At 38.1% G+C, this 17,988-nt stretch overlaps 3 protein-coding genes and 1 non-coding gene across 5 annotated transcripts; all 4 read right to left on the bottom strand.

The window, feature by feature from the left end:
* Nucleotides 1-3,561: 3,561 nt before the first annotated feature.
* Nucleotides 3,562-6,728, bottom strand: LOC119983560 (COP9 signalosome complex subunit 8-like). The gene is made up of 5 exons (XM_038827230.1): nt 6,549-6,728; nt 6,307-6,386; nt 5,705-5,886; nt 4,878-4,985; nt 3,562-3,925 (listed from the first exon to the last, which is right to left on the bottom strand). The coding sequence occupies exons 1-5, from the start codon at nt 6,630-6,632 to the stop codon at nt 3,786-3,788; spliced, it is 594 nt and encodes a 197-aa protein (XP_038683158.1). The 5' UTR covers nt 6,633-6,728; the 3' UTR covers nt 3,562-3,785.
* Nucleotides 6,729-7,628: 900 nt separating this feature from the next.
* LOC119983676 lies at nt 7,629-10,421 on the bottom strand. The gene is made up of 2 exons (XM_038827373.1): nt 9,669-10,421; nt 7,629-8,029 (listed from the first exon to the last, which is right to left on the bottom strand). Exons 1-2 carry the CDS (start codon nt 10,281-10,283, stop codon nt 7,943-7,945), a joined length of 702 nt encoding a protein of 233 aa, XP_038683301.1. The 5' UTR covers nt 10,284-10,421; the 3' UTR covers nt 7,629-7,942.
* A 1,326-nt stretch (nt 10,422-11,747) lies between these two features.
* On the bottom strand, nt 11,748-17,585 carry LOC119984636 (pinin-like). Of its 2 annotated transcripts, none has more exons than XM_038828683.1 (10): nt 17,362-17,585; nt 17,155-17,265; nt 16,920-16,985; nt 16,493-16,660; nt 16,295-16,408; nt 14,233-14,304; nt 13,783-13,866; nt 13,562-13,662; nt 13,136-13,220; nt 11,748-12,533 (listed from the first exon to the last, which is right to left on the bottom strand). In XM_038828683.1, exons 1-10 carry the CDS (start codon nt 17,437-17,439, stop codon nt 12,135-12,137), a joined length of 1,278 nt encoding a protein of 425 aa, XP_038684611.1. In that variant the 5' UTR covers nt 17,440-17,585; the 3' UTR covers nt 11,748-12,134. The 2 variants fall into 2 exon arrangements, with proteins under 2 accessions (XP_038684611.1, XP_038684610.1); XM_038828682.1 differs by having other exon boundaries at nt 16,487-16,660; nt 17,362-17,584.
* On the bottom strand, nt 15,596-15,724 carry LOC119984914. Its single transcript, XR_005465012.1, has one exon. It is a non-coding gene; the product is annotated as a small nucleolar RNA snoR77 (small nucleolar RNA).
* Nucleotides 17,586-17,988: the final 403 nt, after the last annotated feature.

Here is a 17,988-nt window from a genome sequence, read left to right as displayed (position 1 = left end):
TCGAGATTTTCGAGCTTTTAATGAGGCTTTATTGGCTAAACAGGGTTGGAGAATTATTAAGTTCCCTGATTCTCTTGTTTCACGGGTGCTTAAGGCAAAATACTTTAGGTTGAATTCTTTTCTGGAAGTTGATACTCTTTCCAACTCTTCCTTTGTTTGGAAGAGTATATGTTCAGCAAGATGGGTGTTGAAGGAGGGGCTTAGGTGGCGTATTGGTAATGGGAGTAATGTTCGTATTTGGAAGGATACTTGGGTTTCTCGAACCCCGAGATATCCTGTTGGTGCTCAAGGATGGGGGTTGGATGTGAATTCTACTGTTGATGCTTTAATTGATCATAGCTCTGGTTGGTGGAATATCCAGTTGATAAGGGATATTTTTCCTATTGAGGTGGTCAATTCTATTCTTCTGCTTCCGCTTAGTCTTCGCTTGGGTGAGGATAGGTTGTTCTGGAATGGTTCGGCGAATGGTCTGTATGCAGTTCGGAGTGGTTATCATAAAATGCTGGAGGTGAAAGATAGGGGGTTTTCCATCCTCTTCTTCTGTTACTTTGGCAGATGTTTCGTGGTCCTCTGTGTGGTCTCTTCAGGTTCCCCCTTCTACTAAGGTGTTCTTATGGCGGGCTATTCATAATATTCTTCCTACTTACTCTAATCTCTATAAGAGGAAGATGGTTTTTTTTGATACTTGCGTGGTGTGCCACAATGGTTTTGAAACTCTGTTTCACGCTTTATTTTCTTGTCCCCTTGCTTCAGCTGTTTTTTGTGCCAGTTCCCGTCAGTTTCAAAAACTTTCCTTGATGGATTCTTCTTTTAAGGATGTTTGGCAGGACCTTTCTAGTAATATGGTCCCGGTGGATTTGGCAACTTTAGCCGTGATGCTTAGGTTGATATGGCATCGACGGAACTCTACAATGCATAGGGTTATTATCTCCTCTCCTTCTGAAGTTTTTCGGTTAGCCTCGGAGTCGATTAACGTTTTCCAGCAAGCTAGGTTGGTAGAGAGGCTTCGTTTTGTTACTCAAGATGCTCCTCAGTCCTTTCTTTGGAGTCCGCCCCAGGTAGGCTTCGTTAAAGTTAATTTTGATGCGGCGGTTAGATCTCATCAAAATCGGTCAGGTTTTGGTTGTGTTATTCGAGATGTTTGTGGTAATTTGTTGGCAGCTTGTTCTGATTTGAGACCTGTCGCCTTTAATCCTCTCTTGGCTGAAGCTTCTGCAGCTTTGTTGGCTCTTTATTTTGCTGATAGTCTGGGTTTTAGGGCTATTCATTTAGAAAGGGATTGCTTAACAATCATTAATGCTGTTAATTCCCAGGTTTGTATGATAATCTTTCAGATTAGGGTTACATAACTAAGGAAGTAGTGATGGTGTTGGGGAGTTTCTCTCGGTGGTGTGTTTCTCATGTTAGGAGAAAGTCGAATGAAGCAGCCCATTTATTGGCTAAGAGAGGGGTTGAGTCGAGCTCTTTCCAAGCTTGGTTTGATTCTGTTCCCCCTTTTTCTAGAGAGTGTAGTGATGAAAGATAGGTTTCAGGGGGGAGGTCCTTCTTCTGGGTAACTAGTTCTTTGTGCTGCTTGTGTACAACTTTGTTTTTGCTTTGTTGTTTTGTAGTCCTAGTGTTTCGTCTACCTGCAGGTAGAGAAAGTGTCCTCCTGAGTAGGGTTTGTATTGGTCTTTCTAATACATTTGGTCTTTGACCTTTTTTCAAAAAGAGAAAAAAATGTTACCTAGCAAGACTTTAGAAAGTAGAAACACAATAAAGTTGGAATCCCCAGCCCCTTTGGGGGGTATTTGTGTCATTACATAAATGTTTTGTCTTGGATGATGTGTACTGGAAGTCTGGGACCACATGCCACATAGGATAAAGTTGGAGACCGACTTGACCTTGGACTTTATAAACACGCACTCAATGCTCTGAATTCTGATTTGCTTGTGTCTCTTGCTCTGGCTTTTGCTTCCCCATCATAATGGCGAAACACTGTGTTGTGACGAAGAACAAGAAAATTCAGAAGAAGATGAATTTTTCGGACTTGGAAATGGAAGTGGTCTGGAGACTCCTACAATTGAGTAGGAACTACAAGAACATCATTCAAGATATACCAGAACCATGCGAGGAGGAGGTCGACGACAACATGAAGGGGAGGAAAAGGAGGTTTCGTTCTATCGTTGATATCTACGAAACCACTAAAACCTTAACCTCGGGGGTCCCGAGTCCAGACCAACAACGTCAGGTCTTGTAATTAGATGATCGTCTTCGTAGACGATTCAAAGATACAGAGAATACCTGGGGGATTTTCTTTTTCACTTTTTCTTTAAAAATCTTAGTACTTGAAGAAGAAGGCAGAGGCAAGAACCTGAGTCATGCTGTAAAAGTGTAAATACAATAATTACCCTTAATTTCTTTTTATTCTGCTGAATTGGGAGTTCAAATTCAGTATGGTTCATGTGAAATTTTGTACTACTATTTATGAGGGAGAACAACACGATCATGGGTTTTTATCTGTAGCGTTCTTAATTTGTATATTGACGAATGGAATGAGAATTCGATTGTATGAAGACATTTTTCGATTATATGATCTAACTAGGCTGTGGATTCTGATAGGCACAGGAAATATATTCATACACTTGGGAAAAAAATTCATAATAGGGTTTATCTTCCATTGATATTGTACGTATAATGTATTGTCGTGGTTAGAGAAGAGGTTTTGAAAGAAGAGTGTTGTATTGGTTAGGGAACAAAAGCTTCCAATTGGGGGATCCTAGAGGATTTCTGATTCTTGTGATTGTAAGTAAATGTCATGCAATTTCAATACCTCTCGAGCGAGAAACATGAACAAGTACCTCCTAAATTAAATAACCTAAGCCTCTTTTGTTTTTGAAAGATAAACTCCTCTTCTGCTCTGCTGCCTGCTGGGTTAATTTGTTAATCAAAGATGGCGTGCAAGCACCAGAAACTTCAGAAGAAGACGATGAACTTCTCAGACTTGGAAATGGATGTGGTTTTGCAGCTCATACCATTTCACCACAACTTCAACAACAGTATGGATGGTGACAATTATTATGAGGATGATTGATGATGGCAAACAAAAAGAAAGGAAAGGCGAAATTATATCCTATGTTTCTATATATGAATAATAATAAGAAGAAGATTATCTAAAGCGAAAAGATAAGGAGGTTTCGCTCGATCAATCATATTTACAGATTCACAGACCCTTTGGTACTACAGGCTAAGAGGATGGTGCTGTTGATAACAATCATCAATGCTGAAATTTAGTACATAAATGATCACTGAGGATTTGTATCCTTAAATCAATTCATCACTCAATAGTCAATAGTCTTCTCTCATTCCTCAAATGCATAAGTATTTGCTATATATTCTGATGCCTTCAAAGCTTTCAAGATTTGTTCTTGAGAGAAAACTCCAACTTTGTTATGCTTTTAAGTAGAGAGAGAGAGAGAGAGAGAGAGACCCAGCTTTCTTCAGGTCGGATGTTTGCATAGTAGGATGATTCAGGGTCTCCTGCAACATTCAATAGGGCCTCTATATCCTATTGTGCTCAGATTGGAACCAACTATTGCATAAGTACATCTACCAAAACCATATTATCCGTCCAATGAGAGTCTTTTTCAACTTCAAAATCCTCACAGGAAAAAATAATAATGGGGTCCATTCAAAAAAAAAAAAAATTAACCAAAATAATAATCACGAGTCAACGACCCCAACTAGTATCCGAGTAAAACATCTATGCAAAAAGATTTTTCACAACTCCAATTTTTCGAGTATGTTCAATGTTCAAGTTGGAAGACATACTCCGTCAAGCGCTGAAGTTTAGTGGGATCCAGTTTCTGCTCACTCACAACAGCCTGCTTCTTCACAGTTAGCATTCCAGAAGTGGGATCCAAAATCCAACCTTGATGTACTACATCTGCATACATCAAGCCAAAATCTCATTGGCAACAATAGCTGGAACATGGAAGAAATTATCACAACTTTAATTCACTAGACCACATGCATATCTGTCAAAAGACAACAGTCGTGGACCACATAGACAAACTACAATTCTTCAAAAATAAGTTGTGGGGTTATATTTTATTAAATTTTTTTAAGGAGGGGCGAAAATAGCCTTGAACCTCATGCAAGTTATAATGAACGTACCACCACTACGCCAACTCTTGCTCCTGCAACATTATAGGCCCATGGCTTCATGCCAAGAGGAACCTTCAACAGACATTTTTTTCCCCAACTTCCGTGCAAGAGAAAAGGGTAGTGGTGATGGTAGTGACAGACCTCAAATAAAGGGAGAACAATGAAATTTTTGAGCTTCTATGAAGAAGGCAATCAAGGCATTTGCTTCCTTTCATTATCACCCGGAAAAAAAGTAATAAAAAATAAAAATTCAACGAAACTATCAATCATAACACTGAAATGACACAACCAGCAATTTAAAATTTCACAATGAGACAACAAGAAAGTCTAGCCCTTGGTATTGCACACACATTTGTAGGTGAAAGCTTGCAGGATGCAATTCGTGTGATCCTTGACATGATTGTATATGGGCCACACCCCAATGTGTCCCTTGCTCAATAAATGTTGTTTTACCTTTCAAAACAAGTTCATTTCATTTTAAGTACATGTTTATATCATCAAAGCACACAGGTCAGGGGGAAAATTATGACAGTTAGCACAGCTTCCGCTAAATAATACTGTCATCTTCGACTACAGTCTGACTTTTGAAGCAAAGCAAGAACATAACAATCTGAGGAAGAATCAATACTAAAAAGCGCTCAACAAAGTTGTTGACTCAAGAAAGAAAACCATTCAATATCCAAGTTATGTGCCACTATTGTACTTAGGTCAACAGAGTTGAAAGATCTTACAATTCATAGCGTCATCTTCATTCATTCCCAGAAAGAGAGCAGTGTCTAGAATGCTTATTGTTGAATAAGCAGACAGCAATAGCTGAAACATCCTCTTGGTGTAAAGATCTAAATGAAGAGCAATGGGGCACATACTTCAAAGATCAGGCATAACGAAACAATTACATTTAGATATTTCAATTTTTACATTGAACATAAAGAAATATTGTTGAATGTTCCACAAGTAACCATATTCCAAGCATCTGAAATGTCCATGAAAATAAGACCATTGAAACATTAAGAGAAGGCCGTTGTATACAAACATTACAGCCACTGATCATGCCATGGCGAAATTCTCAAGGGACATTCTTATGCATGTTACAATCGACATTAATCCATCCCAAACTTAACTATTGCAATCAAACTGTTTAAAGCCCTTCCATTCCTGAAGCCTACATTTAAAGTCCTACTCCTGAAGCCTACATTTAAAGCCCTTCTACTCCTAAAGCCTACATTTGCCTCATCAAGTAGTTTATTATAATGCAACCAAATAGAGATTTGTACGTCCATAAACTTCAACAATGCTGTTTACTAGCTGGAAAAAAAAACTTGCATGGGGGTGGGGGTGGGGGTGGGGGTGTTGAGGAGGAAAATTAAAGGATGTAAAGAGGTTGCGCACAATGGAAAAAAAATAACTTCTAAGCTTTGAAGTTTGAACATTGTTCATCATTTGTCCATTAAGTGAATCAATAGATTAGTTCACTATTTCACCCCAATAAGTTAAAGATATTACATGAATAAATATCAAACAACGTATTTAGAAGCAGTAAGGGGGACAGAAAACTTACCTGCGAATGTGGCAACAAGCCCCTGAGCGTCTGGACTCCAACTAAACCCACGAATAGCCTCATACACGCCAGCATAATCCCGTGTCCATAATCTCTGACCAATTCTCCACGCCGCAACCACTTCCTGCTGGGACTCTTTTATTGCTGAAGGTATTGATTTCCAGAGGAACCGTGCGCTGTTGCTGCAAGATCACACTCCCAATATCAAAATAAACTGCATAGACTCATCATTGTTAGATGCAGAAATTCCAAAGCCATTCCAAATTTTAAACTCCCAAACCATTAACTGCAAAGACCACAATCACGAGAACACCCAAAATCATAAAACAATATAAGATCCTCAGGCCCTAACATGCAAAACAGCAAATCCCAAAACACCAAATAGCAAAAGGACAAGGTTCGAAACCCTGACCCACTGCTTAATCGAAGAGAAAATGGCCAGAGAAACTAATATAACGAACTCAAGATTCGAGAAAGAAAATAACTCTCTAATAATGAATACAACCAAAAATCCAATTATCAACTATATTTTTCCTTATCTTCCCCTCAGCTTTCCCAGAAACCAAACGGATGGGCCATTAATAATGAAAGATATAACTTACATATCATCCACATAAATGTGGCCAAGGAGGTGAATCGCGTACGGCCATTCATCCTGAAACGCGACACCTTCAGCTGCGACCTGCTTCAAAGATGATAAGAAGACGGAAAAATTAGGGTTTCTATTTGAGTTTGGTACGACTACTGTCAAAAAATCACAATAGATACGTTTCACTGATTTATTCCAACATCATCGATAGAGAAAACCTAAAACCCAAAAAAAAAAAAGCGCAGGAGGAATTGCCTGAAGCATTAGGTCATCACAGATAGTAGCGATCTTGGCGTACGATTTGGAGGCTAAAGCCTCTTGTAGGCGACTGAAATCCATGGCTTCTTCTCCGACTGGTTTCACTGAGGGAGGAAGGGAGCGACACCCAGTGACGCCAAAGGCCCTTGAGTTCTTTCGTTATAAAGCAATTTGTGCCGGAAACAATTTCTAGAATAAAAAAAATATTAAATTCCTAAAATTTCAAATAAATGTTTTTTCTTTTTTCGTTAACCGGCATTCCGGCAACAGGAAAAAAAAAATTAATTAAAAACGACTAAACGTGAAAAACCTAGCCAATCCACATAAATATTGGTAATTTAGTCACTCGGGTTAGAAATTGGCCAGAAATTGGCCAGTGACGCCAATTTCATCACCAACACTTTAATTTGTACGAATTTAATCATTCGAGATATAAATTAGTCATTTCGATCAATCAAAGTGTATTAATTTAATCATTCGAGACATAAATTAGCCATTTCGATCAATCCATCTGTTAGTGCAGTAGGTTGACACTTAAAGCATTGTTGCCGTGAGCGAAAATCATATCTAATGTGAATATTATTAAATTTTTGTTTTAAAGAATTTCGTAAGGGGTCCAACAATTGTAATACAACTCTAATATAATGACAAATTCTCAACCCATTTCAAACAAAACATCATCACCATATACAATATATCTTCGACAATAGATTGTAAACAAATATACTGGTAATTACTAATTACAAACTCCCGGGCGGGTACGCTTACTGGTTGGTACCAGGCCTTAGAATTCCAGGATTCTCCAACATCTTACCTTGTAATAAGATAGCCACGCAGTTATTGTCCACTTAGGACATAGGGAGCCTTCTTTTTTTCTTTTTTAGCGTTTCAAAAGATATCAATGGAGGTGAGCTCATTCATGAATTACCAAAACAAACAAAAGGTGCGGAAGTTTATACTTGAGTGGCACACGTTCATGCTCCAAATGAAGTAAGCATCAGAGTCAATATCAAACCCTGAGAAACCAAAAAAAGAGGAGGAAGAAAGGGAAGCTACAGTAGTCTACAAGGCAAGGCAGAAGAAGAATACAAGAGCATGTAAATTGAATTGAGCGAGGATTAACAGATATCGTCCGTCATATGCTTACAATTGATTAATTGACCTCTTTCAACAAAAACTTTGGGACAACATTTTTGATATCCCATCCCATCCCAAAGAATCTCTCACTTACCTTTGCTTTCAAACTACGCCATTCATGTGAGCCGGTTATTTTTCCCCTTGTTTGTTCTGTGGCTCATTCTTTTTTTTTCTTTAGCACTGATCTTTCTCTCTCTATCTTGCAGAGAGGGAGAATGAATTTCCTTTTGGACTGTATATGGTTGTCCCATCCGTCAGACACTCAATCCATCGAATCCACACTGCTTGTATGTAAGAGACTGCTGCTTCGGACTAATCACTATTGCACAATCCACTGATACCTGCGCATATTTGCCATACCCTCAATCATCAATTGCATGATATACATATACCCCCCAGTATTAATGTATATGATGAAAACAGTAAATAAAAAAAATAGCACAGTGATGTTGGCCATGTTCACAAACATCATACACCTGCTCTGTAGTTACTAATTCCTAGTCATTAGTTTGTTTACTTTGTCAAAAAATCAATTTGGAAATTTATTTAAAAAATAAAGAAAATAAAAAAAAAGCAGTATGGCAAATTAAGGTCAAGAAATACTGACAGGGGGCATAAAAATAAGCATTTTTTTTAAAACGGGGAGGGAATATTCGAACCCTGATCACATGATGATACACACTATCCTTAACACTCCAACTAATGGCTCTAGCCTCTAGTGCAAAAATAAACATTCTTTATCATCTATCATGCCACATATTTTAATTTAATTTAATTATACTTCTCTGCAAAGGTATGTCACATACTGGATAAAAATGAAAAGTAAATGATAGTAGAAGAAAGCATAAACTGAACACCATTTGGGGATAATTGTTTTTTAATATCACGAAACACTTCATTTTTTACAAAAAGACGTAGGAAAATCCCTAGCTCTCTCCAATATGCTGTCTAAATTGAATAATTATATCTACCAAGTGAAAATGTCAAAAACTTTGAGCTTTGGGTTCCAAATAAATTCATCCACCAGACACAATATGGCCCACAATGTGCCCCAAAAGTCACCTAATCACATGCCCAGAAACTGAACAAGACTTTTTCTTCCCAATAATGACAACAAACGAAGCAACAGCAAGAAGAAGGATAAAATTTGCTCTATGATTTGCACACCCCCTATTTCAGAGGGTGTATATATATATATATGTGATGATGAATATGCCTGAAACCCAAAAAAGAATGCGAGAGAGAGACTACACGCGCCTTCCGAAGCAAATAAAAAACTGGGTCTTCAAAATGGGATTAGGGTGTTTTTAACGAAATCAATGGTCGCACATTACCATAGCACCATTGGTGCGTCTCAATAAAGCAAAAAAGAATGGGACTTGGAGTTGGGGCAACACCCCCCTTTTCACACTGCCTTTTATAAAATCCGAAAAAACACCAAGGAAGGAGTGAAGAACCAACGAGCAAGCATAAATACTATCTACGAATATAGGATTTAAAATAGCAACCGTGCTATTAAAGGAAGAAAAAAGAGCTAGAGGGCAGAGTGGAACAGTTCCTTCTATGGAAAGTGAAAATTTCAGAGAAAAAAAAAATCAAAGAATCAAATCTGCAGAAAAACAGCCTGATGGGATCATTTCAGCTAAATATTCAGAGAGGAAGATTTTCCTAATGTGTAGAGAGAGCTAGAATTAGTACTAACAAGTATTATATGTCAATGTCAAACACCCAAATGGAATGAAATTCAGAAACCCAAAAGGAGAAGACCCCAATTAGCCAGAAAACAGAGCAGTATCTACAATGGTAGAATTAGAGACAAATCGGTTCAAGAATTTCAAATTCAGAAACAGAAAATGGAGATAAAGATAGTTAAAACTTAAAAGCTAGTGATATGCATATGCTGAGTGAGTATAGATATACAATGCTGCCAATCAACACCGACAAAGCATAAGAAATGAAATGAAAGGTGTGGAGCTTAACCTGAACGCCAGGGGAATCGAAGTTGAGGACACGGATCTTGGCGCCAACATCACCGAGGACTCGAAGCTCCACCCTGTCGTTCAACGACGCGTCCCTAACCAAGTCCGCCGCGTCCGTCTGCATCAGGTTCACGCGATCCACAACGATGGTGGCATCCACTTGCCGCTGGCTGTGTGCCTCCTGGTAGAATCCGGGCACCGACGCCTTCCCGAGCGGAATCCCCTTGTACATGACAGTAAACCTGGACTCACCGTACTTGATCCCTACCTTGTTAGGGTTAACTGCTGTGAATAGCATGTGAATTGAGAGGGTGAGAGAAGCGGAGGTGGTAGTAGGAGTGCCGCTAGGGTCTAACGAGGCGGGATTGGGAGTGGTGATACCCATGTACTGGACTCCAACCTGCTGGAGGTCGAATTGGGGCTTCTTTGGCTTCACGGCAAGTACAATTACAAGAACCACAGCGACGACGAGGAGGACGAGGAAGGAGAAGAGAAGGAATAGGCAGCAACAGCAGCCCTTGAATGAGGCAGAGGAGGAAGACGACGAGGTTGGGTTATAGGAATGATGGTTTTGGCGGTGGTGTGTGCCGTTGATGGTTCCTGTTGATGATGGCATTCTGGGGGTTCCCTCGCGAAGCCACGTTCCTCTCCTCTCCTCTCCACTGTGGCCTGTGGGTTTCCTGTTCTACAGGGTCGCTGTGCTGCTTTTTGTAGAGAAAGAAAGGGGAAAGGATTAGTTACTAAAGAAAGTGGACTTGTCCCCTTGTTGATGACTTTACTTGACACATATATAACCAAAAATAAAATAATTTACACCACAAAATATTTTACTAATTAATATTAGGAGAAAACATTTTGTATGCTGGGCTGATGGCAACCTCAGTATAATAACGGTACTATAGGATTAAGAGTAGGGATGGTAACGTCGCGGATCATGGCCGTCCCATGTCTCTATTTGTATGTCCCGTCTCCGATCTGTGGCATCATGGCGAAGCTAGAGTGGATTGTGGGTCGGGGGCTTCGTTTTGGACAGGTCGGTAATAATTGTCATCCCAAATTCAGTGAAACAAATAAAAAGTTAAAATTTTATTCAATCAATTTGATAAATGGTAGGTCCTCCAATGGAGACCACGATATGAATGTGCAGGTATATGTGTTAGAAGATTCACATAAATTATATATGTTGGTTTTATTAAAACATTATAATTGATCCCATTTCTCGTCGGTTCATGGACAGTCTTGTTCAATACTTCACTCCATCAGTTCCTCACGTACTCTGTTTTTTTCTTTTTTCCCTTATTCATGGCAGATTGTGTTACTTCTTTCCTTCTAAGGAATCGTCATTTTAATTTAATTTCTATCCCCGAATCTAAGAATCCATTGGTTTTTTTTACCAACCATGTTACGTGATCATAAGATTCTTGTACGCATTTAGAATAATTGAGACAAAATCGTATGTACATTTCGAATCACACACTTCGAATGGTTGAGACAACTGGTATGTAGCTGAAGTGCTGAGCTTTCAAAACATTTTCTAACATGCCTTAGGTTAAAAGCTGTTAAAATTTCCACAATGGTACGTGCACCATATCAGCTGGCACTAGGCTGTACTATTTTGTTCCTGCTCGCCAATTGTGGTCCGAATGTAGCTTTTAATGAAAACTAAAATTAAGAAAGCAGATTGAGATCAGATTACCATGCAGATTGAAACAGCTAAAAAGGATCAAAAAGAGCCCAACTTCCTCATGTAAAGTCAATTATGTACAGACCAGATTAGTATGAGAGCAACCTTCTATATCTTCTCTGCTAAGTTTCAAATGCTTTCCTAGGCACATCAATATTCAATATCATGATGATTAGGTTTACGTTTAGGAGCTCCATCGTGTAAAGACCGAACGCCCGACATATTTTATTTCTTCAACCTCCTTTGAACATAATATTTCACCAGTTTATGCATGGGCTTCATAGAAACCATGCAACAGTCTTGCAAAGGCAACAAAATAACGCCAAGGGTATAGGGGCCACACTATAGGATTGTCATCCCATTTCCATTTGGTTATCGATAATGAAAACAGTAACATTCCGGATGAAAATCCAATATAACAATCCAGGCACCAAAATTTAGGATAGTTCCATACAGAAAAATATTGCAAATTGTCCTGAGAATAAATATGCATTGACCATTTTTATAAATAGAAGCTACAAGAATTTACTACCTGGATATAGATGGGAAACGCGCCGCTCAACTAGGTGAAAGAGTAGAATCACTCTCCTAACTACAAGATATGCTTGTACAACATCAAAGGAGAGGCAACAAAACTAAACACAACCTAACTCACAAAAACCATCATGACATATATTGGGAATATAATAAAAGGGGGAAGCCATACCGAAGCAATAAACGACTAGTGCACTCAAAATACCTGCCAAGGGAATTATTTGAGAGGATGTGGTGGGAAGGATTCAACTACTGCTGGTGATTACCATCGGGTTGTGGATCAGTATTACCAGCCTCAGGCTTAGCAGTTTCATCAACCCGCACGTTCTCATCAACATTAAGCACATCATCCATCATGTCATCCTCTCCAACATTTATATCTTCTATATCATCCTCATCTTCATTGTTGCTTCCACCAGGGATCTTTCTTGTTTTGGGACCATGCTCAAGCCTATGGGTGTCCAATTCTCTGTCCATTGTTTCTTGTAAATTCGAGGGATCATTTTTATCATTCCTAGCTTTCCTGGCATTCCTCACATTTTGCCATCTCTCCAATTCCTTCTCAACATTGGCAACATACTGTTCACTGATCTGTTTCTGATATTGTGACAGTTCCTCTCTCCTAGCAGCCTTCCATTCAGAAAATGCCTGATATGCAGATTTATATCCATGGATGTCAGATAGGGGGCTTTCAAATTCATATATGCCACAACATTGAGTAAACAAATTTCAATAATCAACATGAAACTAAAACCTCTACACAATGTTTTGCTAAGCACTTTAGGAGAGCTGTCGCTATTTCCCTAGGGTCAACAACTCAATATTAATGTTTCAAAACACATTTAGAATTAAGATGAATAGAACAAAATGTTTTGAGGTTATGAATCATAGAAGCACATTTTCAAACCAATTTCCTTGTAGGAAAAGAAAGTTGGGAAGCAAATTATATGAAAGAAGGTGACTAATGGAACTTTAGCGAGCTGAAATGGAAAAAGCCTTTAACAACTGATATCATAGGAAACTCATCCAGAAACAAAGAGCAGTTATTGTGGCACAATGCCAAACAAACAACCCCTACACACAATCCTCAACACTAGAAGACAACCAACACAAAAAAAAAAATGCCTCCTTATGGAAATATTTGGCGTCTTGAAGCAACCACGAGAAGTTGGCATTTCATCCTAAAAATTTGCCAATTTTCTCACTTCCCTAAGAAGAATCACCTAATAAACAAAGCAAACAACACTCACCTGTTCCCTTTGCTGCTCAAATAACTTCACATCTTCAACCAGCGGTTTCGTGAGCAAATAATATATATGAGGCCCCGTCTTAGTCCTGGAAAATACGTCCACTGGCAGTCAAAAAATACTCCAAAAAATAGTTTCAAAAAACTAACACTCTAGTTCTACCTAAGATCCTGCAGCAAAGCAGGAAACATCAACTAGGCCAGTTGCTTCAACACTACTGTTAGTACTTAGTACACATGAACTGTTACTTATCTTCGTCTCAAAAAAATTGTGAATATGGACACTTTTGGACCAAAAATAAAATTAACCTGCAGTGAAAGACATACTATCAGCCCAAGGATTCCCAAAGTTAGAAAAAAGAAAACTAATATTATGTAAAAAATGATAAAAGCAGCCTGGTATAGTAATTGTTAAGAAAAAGGTACAAACCTTATAAAATTGCTAAGTTTGTTATGGTGGTTACTCCACTCAAGAAATAGCAATTCCAACTCTTTTTCTTCTTTCTTTGCAGCAATACGCGCCCTAAGTGTCTGAGGTGTAAAGGCAATATAAAAAAAAGCAACAATAAGAAAGGTTTTTTTCTCCCACGAAAGAGTAGCAAATGAGCTCCGTATTAAAACCTCTCAAATAAAATGATGCACTCTACAAACCAAATCTCTCCTTCTCTTTTCTGCAATTTGTTCACGCTCTTGCAGCCTTAGCCTCTCACTTTCTTCACGAGCTCTTTGCTCAGCCTGGGAATTTTTGAATATGTAGAAGTATACACAAAAGGATAACCAAGCGATAAAAATCAAGATCTTTACAGATAGATGAACTCCTTTATGAAACTACTAAGTATTAAGACAATCTTAAAATCTGTTGACAGAAAATGAAGCACATTATTGACAAAATAGATCAAGTTTATTTCTTTACCAGCAAACACTAGAAATTAGAAAATCAGACATAGTTTGGATGATTAACTCTAGAACTGCCAAACAGTAATATCATAGGCTTATTTTTCATATCAAAACATGCCGGAAAAGAATGATCTCCCCCAAATATAGTGGTTTCTATAGTTACCATCAGGCACTATTGCGTTACATGAAAAGGCATATACTTACTCTTTGCAAAGAATTCGACCTTCGTATATATGCCTCTGTTCCAGACAGTTGCATATCTTCTTTCCTGAATCTCTGGTACAGTGTCACATGAAGATCAGATGCATATGCAATAAAAATTGAAGGCAAAATAAATTTCGGCATAAAAATGAATGAAGAATTAAATAAATTTCGATTATTAGAACAAATATAAGCATGAGAAAGAAACTTCAGAGCCTCTTTCTTCAAATAAAATTGAAGGTCTTCAAGTTATAGCTTTGTATCATACAGATATCACTTGTATCTGAAGGATCTTCCATGCGGGTTCAAAACCAGTGCTACCGAAAGGCAAAAGACCCAAAGTGTTCCTTATGCCTCTAAGGCAGGTTCCCAAGCAAAATGAGACATTAAAGTAAAAGGAAAATTCAAACTAATTATAGGAAAATTACACGATTAACGGTGGTTTGATTTCTGGCTGGTACATATTTACTTTCAAATTCTTATTTCCATTCAACAAAAGCATTAAAGGTATGCATGTAAAGAAATAAAGAAATATTATTCGAATAACAGTACCAACATGAGTAACTAAAAACAGTATATAAATTATATAAGATTTACATTTGAACAAAGAGAGCATTGTGAATGGACAAATGAAAAGCACAAAGAGAAAGAAGGTAAAACAAAATAAAAATTCAAATATTTTTCCTCCTCACACAATGTAGGTTTTATCAAAAAATTTCTTCTCATGTGATGTAGGGCTTCCTCTCTCTGTTTTGAGGTCTGCAGTTTGCTTTTTGTCTTGACTGTGACTCTACTAATTGATATCTTCTTTTTTTTTCTTTTTTTAACATTAAATGTTATGGGCTACCACTTTAATTTGTATCATCTTGCAAAGCTCAGATGCAGTCAAATGCTTGATGGCTTACATTAAGTCAAAAAACCAATCCACAATCAAGATTCAGAGAGGGGGCACACCTTTACCAACACTGGTTCAAGAATACATTAAAAATGGCAGTACTAGAAGGTTCTATCTACAAGACATGTGGATACAAAAAAAGAACCCCGCAAGCAACCAATCCAACATTAATAAATTATTTCAATCCAATGAAACACGCATTAGTCCGTCTTGTCCTGCAAGGGTTTAAATTAGACATGTATAACGGAACTAAGAAATATTTTTCAGGTGCTATTTATTCAATATCAAATCCGAGTTACTTCAAGGAAATTTAAAAAATAATAATAATAATAATAATAAAAGTCCACCCGCTCACGTGCAGCAGTAGACTTTTCCCCTTTAGCATAGTACATGCAGTTTGACTACATTATTCCACATGAGAAAATAGTGAACATATACAGAACCATGGCGTTATTTTAAAAACAAAAGTTCAATGTACTTGGGCTTACTAGACGAGCTTCAAAGAATCAATCTCTCAGCAAGTCTGAAGAGCCAAAGCAAATTCAATATACGAGCAGTTCAACACCTCTTTTGCCCAAAATCGACCACAAAAAGTTGCCTGAATTACTACTCGAGAATATAATTTTTAGCGTTGAATAAAGAGTATTTTGCTGAAAAACAAAGATTCAGGTGATGTATCAGCCATTCTCAGAAGAAATCCACCAAAGCCCAGGCAAAGTCTTAATAAATTATATTTACAGGTGAACATGTTGAGAGACTTTAGTATTGGGTAGTGCACTCATCTCCATGGCACATCTGTATCAGCCAAGGCCAAACTCCAGCCCAAATTCTCTGATATCTACCCCTAACGTACAATCCCTAAGCATAATATGGTGGCAGTGGCTGCAATGATGGTTCCACTGAAACCCCAATTTTTCAAACCAGAAGATATGGACCCTTGGTGTTCTCCCAACGTTTCTCTTCTTAATTTGAAGGCACATATTTTTCCAAGCTTATTTTTAGTGTTTATTTTGCCCCTCCAATGTCTTAAACTTAGAACTTAAGCATTAAAGTGTTTAGGTAATAAAAACTAAAGTTGGTACTAAGAATTCGTCAAGACATCAACCTCCTAATTTGAATAGTTAGCATGCAATATAAACGACAGGGGGAGGACAAAAAAAAGGTTATTACCTCCAAAGTCCCCAAAAGTCGCCCGAGCATTCTTTTATTCCTACTAACCAAGCTGGGGTCTTCATCCTTGGGTAAAACTCTTGGCACATGCTCCATTGCTGAAGGCTCAGTATCCTAGTAAACAGAAAAATGAAAATATTTAAATCCCATAGGCAAGAAGATCAAAACAAAACTTGACCAAGTTTCTATTGCCTTTACTGTTCTGTGATTCCCATCCCTCCTGGGCCAACCAGTCTGCCTGAAATCAGACGGTTTGCTGTCATTCTCATGAGCTCCACCTGTCCCACTGATTACTTCAACAACAGAATCAACGTGTTGCACATCCTTTTCTGCTTCCATATCTTCAATGATCTCTCCATCCTCCACCTGCACGCCAAAAAAGAGATTCAGTCAGTTCTTATAACCACTCAAATGGAATCATTCAACTTTCTGCATGATGTTAAACCTTTAGGAATGACGGACAAAATTATCAACTAATAGCACAAAAACTTTACTTTTCTATTTGAGAAACTGAATAGAGTAAAAGTGAACCCTTTAAAACATACACCAAAATATGAACCATCAGCAACACAATACTCCAAAATCAATAAATTTCAATCAATCTTCAGCAACATCAATACTTTACCTTGACCACAGCTGAAGACAGCCGCCGTTTTGCTGGAGGCTGATCTTCCACTCCAGTTCTATCAGCCTACATTCAGATTACAAAAAGCTCATCTAAGCAACAACTCCAAAGAAATACAGAAGCAAAGCTTCTTTGACTTTGGTTTCAACACGTGAAAGCAAATTATCCAAGCTCCGATATTAACATTGTAAGCAAATCAAAAATCGAGGGAAGCCCAAAAGGAAACTCAATTTACCGGACGAACAATGCCGCCCTGACGGGCTCCATTAGCTGCAAAGTTGCGAGGACCAGAGCCCGAAAAGCCTCCTCTTCGGAGTCCACGAGGATCACGCAATCGCTCCGTAATCTTTATTTAACCAAACAAAGAGAACACAAAAATCAGATAATTCAAAAGAAAACAGAACGTCCACGCCCACACAAATAGATAGAGAAAGAGATGGACCTCTCGCTGCTGCCGATAGAGCTCATCAATCTCTTTACGGAGCTCCTCCGCCGTCTTCTCCACTGCGACGGTGCCCATAGGGTTTGATGGTTTCCAACAGATTTGTTTAAACGACTTTAGAAAGCCCTTGCGAGGGTTTTTGCGACGTCTTATTTTCTGGGTTGCGGATCGCTCGATTCACCCCTGTAAGGCAACGTTTGGCAAAAGTGTATCTAATTACAGAAAGGGAAGTTCCCAAAGTGCGTTTTCTTTTAATCACTGAAGTCATTCAACGGTCAGGTTTTGTATTATTTAATTTATTTCCATCACTCATAGTGGATCTCTCAGTCAAAAAAAATCAAATTTTCAACTTACATTTTGGAAATTTATGAATTTTTTTCAGAAAATATGCATGTCACCTTAAGCTCAGTTCATGATCTTACTAAATTAGGATATCAAATCGTTTATTTAACTCTAAGGTCCTGTTTGAGTTGTTCTTTTCCAAAAGTATCATGTCTATAAATATCCAGGTTATATGTCTGTCACACCTAAAAAAATGGAGAATTTTTTTTATAAGTTTATGTATGCTTAAATGAATATTTTATGCCAAATTAATAATTTTTTTCCTAAGGACACACAAACACACAT

This window comes from Tripterygium wilfordii, chromosome 18, assembly GCF_013401445.1.
Source record: "Tripterygium wilfordii isolate XIE 37 chromosome 18, ASM1340144v1, whole genome shotgun sequence".
In the NCBI taxonomy this organism is placed as follows: domain Eukaryota; kingdom Viridiplantae; phylum Streptophyta; class Magnoliopsida; order Celastrales; family Celastraceae; genus Tripterygium; species Tripterygium wilfordii.
Note: the sequence above shows the minus strand (reverse complement) of the source record. Positions and strands in the feature narration are given on the sequence as shown.